Consider the following 6,678-nt stretch of genomic DNA (forward strand, 5'->3'; position numbering starts at 1 on the left):
CTGAAGGGACTAAGACACTCTCTGACTTGTCATCACCTTCTACTCCAGACCCACTATCCATGATCCTTTCAAAGAAACTTGTTCTACCAGTCCCCGAGTAAACTTTCCATCCAAGCTGTAGTCCCAGGAAACTCTTCAGTCCTTTGTAAGGCTCCTGAAACTCCAATCCACTCTTAAGAAGTAAATGGGTAATGTTCTCACAACTTTATTTTATTGGGCCTTAATTGGGGGAAAGGAAACCAATAAAACTATCACTTTAATGTCTTTATTCATCAATAGTATCCGAAAAGAATCAGGAGTTACAAAAACAAGTTAAATGCAATATGGAAGCCTACTAAATACAAATACAAGTTCACAAACACATATGCAACAGAAACTTGTTTAGATTGTTTCTTGAAGTTTGACTATTTAAAAACATAGGTGTAAAGGAAAGACATTCAGACTGGTCCACGTGGGCTTGTTAGCAGGCAGGGGAACCCTGCTTTCAAAAACTGAGAGTCCAGAGTCACGGCATGTGGGAAGGTTTCCACGGACACTGGATCTTAACAGATGCTATAGTGTTTACAAAACTACACACACAGAGAAAGCCCAAGGAAGCCTGCAGGCTAAGCCCTATGCCTTTAGAGGGCCGAAGGAACTAAACCTGATTTAATCCTGTTTGCTCCATGTAAAACTTTATGCAAGACTTCCCAGACTAGGCTATTTAGCAGCTTTCCATGAATGGTCCTCAGATCATGTGATTCTATGGCATATACAACAGCTGCCCTATTTACACAGAAGCAGAAGAATGTGGATTTGCTCTTGGGAGTTCAATGTTGCAGGATAGAGTAGTCTTGGATGGTAACCACTGTTCTAAATATGACTAGTGAAGAGACACTGTGGTTTTTTGCTTTTAACAAACTGATACTCTTGCCCTCCTCCCATAGTGTCCAAGGGCTGGCAAAACTTTTGATTAAGGCATGCTGCTGTGAGTTCTCCAAGGCACTTGGACAGGGAGCTGCATTTCAGACTGAACAAGTGGAGTTTGAAGAGTTTTTAGATGGGATTGATACACAAAAGCTTAAAATGCTAAACAAAGTGGAATTTTCTCTTTTCAAATAAGAACAAGGAAAACTAGAAGGAATTCTATTTTTGGCACAACAGTTTCTCACAGTTGCTTGTGCATTACAACCTAAATAATTTCCTTCTGATGGTCTTTAATCTGCTTTCTACAAGTGAGATCATATGTCAAGGCTTTAATCTTTGGTATTCCAAATGCATCTTAAACAGGGTAGTGAGTGGGGTTAACTATCACAGAAGTCGAAAGACACGAGACTAACTGTAAATGACTGACCTCTCCAAGTCACAGTTTTAGGATCAAATCTCCATTTTCTTCCCCCTGTAGAATTAAAAACTTTCTTTTATCCTCCTCTCTAAGGGAACGCTTTCTATTTCCAGCCGGAGGTTAAACATGAAATGCAAATATGAAGACAGAGTGGGGTGGTTCCCTTTCCCACTCTCTTCCTGCTTTACCCATGAGGACTCTGTATCACAGCACAACCTGTAGCGTCACCAGGCTGAGATCAAATTTGGTCACCTTGTTTTTGGCCATCTGATATTTCCTGTTCTAACAACGAGATTTCATTTATTCTACAGAGAAGAAGGAAAAATCACAGGAACCTATCTCCCCTTCTGGACCAACGATCAGAACCACAGAATTTATAACTTATCAAATCAAAAGGCTAGTGCATTCTTACCAGCTCACTGAAGAAAGTGAGGTACAGAAAAAAAGAAGAGACAGGGCCAACTCAATCTCCTAGTTAGCTGTAGGCCAATGAGCATATTGGTAGGCTGGGATATCCTCAGCCTGCTTGGCTGTACTTATCTCCATCCTTGGGAATACTGACTTGCCTGAACTTCTCAGAATAAATAAAAACAAATTAATGTTTGGATCTTGAAAGTTTTTTATGAAGATGCTTCCTCCTCTAGCTTCGGTCTAATGCACCCCTTGCTCCTCTGGCAGAGAGTGGACTGCTGGAAGCTGGGGGGCCAACTATGGGCTGCATCTAGTATGTGGCAGGGTGGGGGCATCCGGGTTATTTGAGCCCCTGCACCAGGAAGAACCCCAAACTCCTTCCACCTATGAAGTGGTGGGACTACTGAAAAATAATAAAAAAAAGCTTAATACCTAGTCAAGAAAATAAAATATTAAAAAACAATAATATAATGATAATAATTGAAGAATAAAGTCAACTTGCCAAAAAAAAAAAAAAAGTGTTTTACAGAGAAATAGCACCTTTGGTAAAAAGTATTTTTAAAATTTGGTTAGGTTGCCAAGGGCCTCAAAGTATACAAGTATCTGCATCATTTGGGTGTACTCTCCCAGAAACTCCATCTAAGTCTGAGGGACACTGGGTTAACTAGCAGGATGGCTATGTATCTAGAGGAAGTAACTGGGACCAAGAGATGCGTGGATGCTGGAGGTCTGCCATGCTGACGGCCGTGGAAAGAGGCTGGAAGCAGAGAGCGTTCCTCTCTGTGGAACTTCCCAAACCTCTCCTCCAGGGACACTCTGCTAAGTTCTCTCTGGCATTGTGTGCACTCCCTGTAACCTGCTGACAGATGCAGTAAACTCAAAAGAGGTTCAGATTTGGGTTTGTTCCTCTTTCAATTGTGATGCAGTTTCCTTATTAAACGGCCCCAGAGCACTGTTTACAGTTTCTCTTAAAGCACTCCTAGAAATGAAGGCTGTGGCCCTTCCCCTCCTAGCCAGCCACCTTCATCTCCTTTATTGCAAAACAAATAAACAAAATAAAACTCATTGCTATATAAGCAAATACTGGTGATTTGGCGACTGTAGCAGACACTCGTGTATACTGGACTCAGCGCTGAAGTGGAAGAGAAGATGCTGGGCTCCAGACACTATCCTGTGCCTCCTCATTAGATCTCTTTGGTGCTCACTCTCTTGGTCTTTTCAGCTGTTTCCTTTGAGATGTAAGAGAAAATAGGCGTCATGGAAATATTAAACAACTGTTGGCATTTATTCTTCAAGACTATATAGCATTGGCATTTACAAGCTTATGCTGAATTTTAGTTGATTACTTGTCTGGCTCTTCCGTGGACAATGAACAACTTGAGAACAAGAACTATGGCCTATTCATGATATGGTCATGCAGGGGCTGTCTACTGAATCAAGCTGACTCCATTTGGACTCCTATGAAACAAGCAGATCAGACATTATGGTTCCCATTTTAAGAATGAAGAAAATGATGTTAAATGGAAATGCTACAAGACGTTCTGAATCCAACAAGTCCAAAGAAGTGTTAATTAAGTACAACAGGTTCTAGAGACAGACTGCCTGAGCTTCAACGAGCTGTGCTACTTTTTGGGTGACCTTGGGCATATTGTGAAATCTTCTGTGTCTCAATGTCTTCAACTGCAAAACCACAGTAATAAAGTACCATCTCTTACAACAGTGCCTGGCACAAAATGGCCAATAAGGACATAAGAAGATGCTCAACAACATCATTAATCACGTGGGAAATGCAAATCAAAACCACTTCACACCTGCTAGGACAGCTAAAATAAAAAATAACAATAACAAAACCACTGGTGAGTATGTGAAGAAATTGGAACTCTATGGTGAAGATGTACAATGGTGCAGTAGCTTTGGAAACCAATTTGGCCATTTCTCCAAAGGTTAAACATGGAGTCAGTGTATGATCCAGCAATTCCACTCCTAGGTAAATACCCAAGAGAGCTGACAACATGTGTCCACACAAAAACTTGTGCGAAAATGTTCCTAACAGCTTTATTTATCAGAGCCCCCAAATCGAAACAACCTAAATATTCATTAAATGATGAATGGGTAACACAACATGTGGTATATCTATATAATGGAATGTTACTCAGCCATAAATAGGAAAAAAGTACTGATTCATACTGTGAGAATGAACCTTGAAAATATTATGCTAAGTCAAAGACAGAAAAGGCTATATTGTTGTATGATATCACTGTAATATATCCACAACAGGAAAATCTATAGTTAGAAAGTAGATTAGTGGTTGCAAAGGGCTGGAGGAAGATGAGAATGGAGGGTTACTTCTAATGGGTATGGGATTTCTTTCTGGGATAATGAAAATGTTCTGGAATTAAGATAGTAGTGAGATGACTGACAATCTTAGGAATATACACTTTAAAGGGGTGAATTTTATGCTATGTGAATCATATTTCAATCAAAGAAACAAATTTTTAAAAACCTGACAACAGTGACTGATATCTAGCAGACACTGCTGGTGTTCCATCCATAGCCCCTTTGTGTTTAATGTTTCGGTGCACACTGGCACGACTTCCTACCTATTGCCAGCACCTGCATCTCTGCCTGACGCCTTTCTCTGGCTGCTGTAGCCTACTCTGTCCACACACACTGGTAGGCCACAAATGCCAGGGAATTATTGTTTCCCAGTAGAAGCCCTCAGCCAGTGGCTGATGGGAGTTCTTGTAGAAACAGCCCAGCTTCATCCCGACTCAAGCACTGTTACTCCATTCCCAGAGATCCCCAAGAGCATTAAGAGCCACTTGTTAACAGTGGTAACATGCGTGAATACACACTCTTTATTACTTCCTTCCCTTCCTGGACTCACTTCCCAAATCTCCCCCTGGTGTTTCCTGGCATTGCTTCCCAAATAAACTTATGTGTATTTGCATCCTTGCCTCAGTATCAGATCTGAGGGGACTCACATCAAACACAGAAACTTAAACATATTAGCTATTATAATTCACTCCGTACTGTCTGATAACTGCTCTATCCTAGACGAAAGTAATTCCTATGAAGGTTTTTTTCTCTTTCATGGGATTGAACTCATTTGGAGACTCAAGACTGGTGAAATCTGAAAAAGCAAAAATCTAGAAGCTTTTGCTTCTGCTTAAACAACTGACATGAGATTTCTATACTATCAGTAACAATGATGACAAAATGCACATCGAGAATGATCAATAGATATGAGCAATTACTATTAATAGTAATAGTTCTGTTTGCTCATGTCAAATATTTCATATCAATAGTTTAGCAGTTCTTATGACCATTACATTCCTTAAAAACTTCTATGTCAGACAGAAGGCTAATACTACTACATTTGGTCTACAGACAGGTAATGGAAGGTGCAATATCCTGTATTAAGACTGTATAATAAGCCAGTAGGAGGATGGGCCAGGAGTTCAACAGTTCCACAGTATGTCAGAGGATCACTATTCTGCTAAGAACTCTTTCCTCAAGGAAGCCTTTAACTTAATGACATAGAACCTGAACAATGTTCTTATTATCTTCTTGAGTCCCTGGGAAGGAGACTCTTTGTTAACCCCAGGCTATTTTCTAGCCAGACTGATGTTGAACTTAAATCCTTTCTGCTGTGGCCCCAATCCACTACTTTCATACTCACTGAGTGCTGACTACATACCAGGCCCTGTGAGACTGAGAGGGTACAATGATGAGCAAGTTACAGAGCCTGCTTTCAGGAGCTCACAGTCTTTGGGTCTGGACACTGGTCATGACAGGATACACACTTCCTTAAACGATGCTCATTTGCAAACCACTTCCACCTCATTTGCAAATGACCACCTGCCTGATTTTGCCTTATGCATCCACTCACTGAGCTGTAACCTATACCTGTTGAGACCTACTGGGCCCTGTGAGGACTTCATCAGGAAACTGTCTGTATTACAGTTTGATAGTACAGGTGATGGGGTATCACTCAAGATCTACTGTATTGAACAGAGTGTGCATCCTTGGTCTCCTGGGGCACTGGGCAGTGTTTGAGTGGTATAGGGCCTGATGGCAATAGCAACACCTGAACCAGCATGGAGGCTACCACTCACCTGATGCTTCTGGAGCTCCTGGACGTATCTGGTCATCTCCTCCTCTGTCTGGGTCTGGGCCCCCTTCTGATTCTTTCCTGCAAGAAGAACCAAAGCTCAGAGCAGTGGCAGCTGTGGTAAGCCAGTGAGGAATCCGCCAAGATCTACCTAGAGGCTCTCAATTCATCTCCCATTTAACTTGCGGAAGGAGAGGTGAATTACCCACATTTTCTAAGTATGAAGGCATGAAGGGGCCCTGTGTAATTGATACCTCCAAGGTAACACACTGTAACAAAGCAATCTATCCCAACTCCTCTCTGGCTTTTGTTCCTTTAACTGCTTAGCACATCCCTGCCAGAAGCTGGCCCTGCAAAAGAAGTTATGGTAAAAACCTGGATCCTGACACAGGAGATTCCTCTGAGACAATGACTCTCAACCATTCACATACCATCAAAATGTCCTGGAGATCATTTGAAAAGACAGCTGTCTAGTTCCACCTTCAGAGATTCCGATTTAATTGATGTGAGGTGGGACCTGGACACCAGTACATTTTTTACAAGTCTTTCTGGTTGGTTCTAATGTGCAGCCAGGGTTGACAACCATTTCATCTAGCAATGTTTCTCAAACTTGCAGTGATAAACAAAAACTACACAGGTTCCCAAGCTGCTCTTTTGCAAATGCTGATTCACTATGTTTAGGATGAAATCTCTGCTTATCAAGAAGAATGTTGACCATTAGGAAACACTGTTAGGATGTATCTTCCAAACATTGCTATCAACCTTCCCCTCACAGCAGTTTCCCTTGGCTCTGCCTCCACTTGGCTTCCATCTTTTTTTTTTTTTTTTT

At 41.4% G+C, this 6,678-nt stretch overlaps 1 protein-coding gene across 1 annotated transcript in view; it reads right to left on the bottom strand.

Annotated features, from left to right (window-relative positions):
- Positions 1–251: 251 nt before the first annotated feature.
- FSTL1 (follistatin like 1) overlaps positions 252–6,678 on the bottom strand; it is a 68,754-nt gene continuing 62,327 nt past the window's right edge. The window contains exons 10-11 of the mRNA XM_023214332.2: positions 5,854–5,930; positions 252–2,964 (exon numbers count right to left, since the gene is read on the bottom strand). Of these exons, the coding sequence (XP_023070100.1) occupies positions 2,920–2,964; positions 5,854–5,930 (122 nt within the window). The 3' untranslated portion in view covers positions 252–2,919. The remainder of the gene's footprint in view (positions 2,965–5,853; positions 5,931–6,678) is intronic.

The sequence above is a fragment of the Piliocolobus tephrosceles genome, chromosome 2, assembly GCF_002776525.5.
Source record: "Piliocolobus tephrosceles isolate RC106 chromosome 2, ASM277652v3, whole genome shotgun sequence".
In the NCBI taxonomy this organism is placed as follows: Eukaryota; Metazoa; Chordata; class Mammalia; order Primates; family Cercopithecidae; genus Piliocolobus; species Piliocolobus tephrosceles.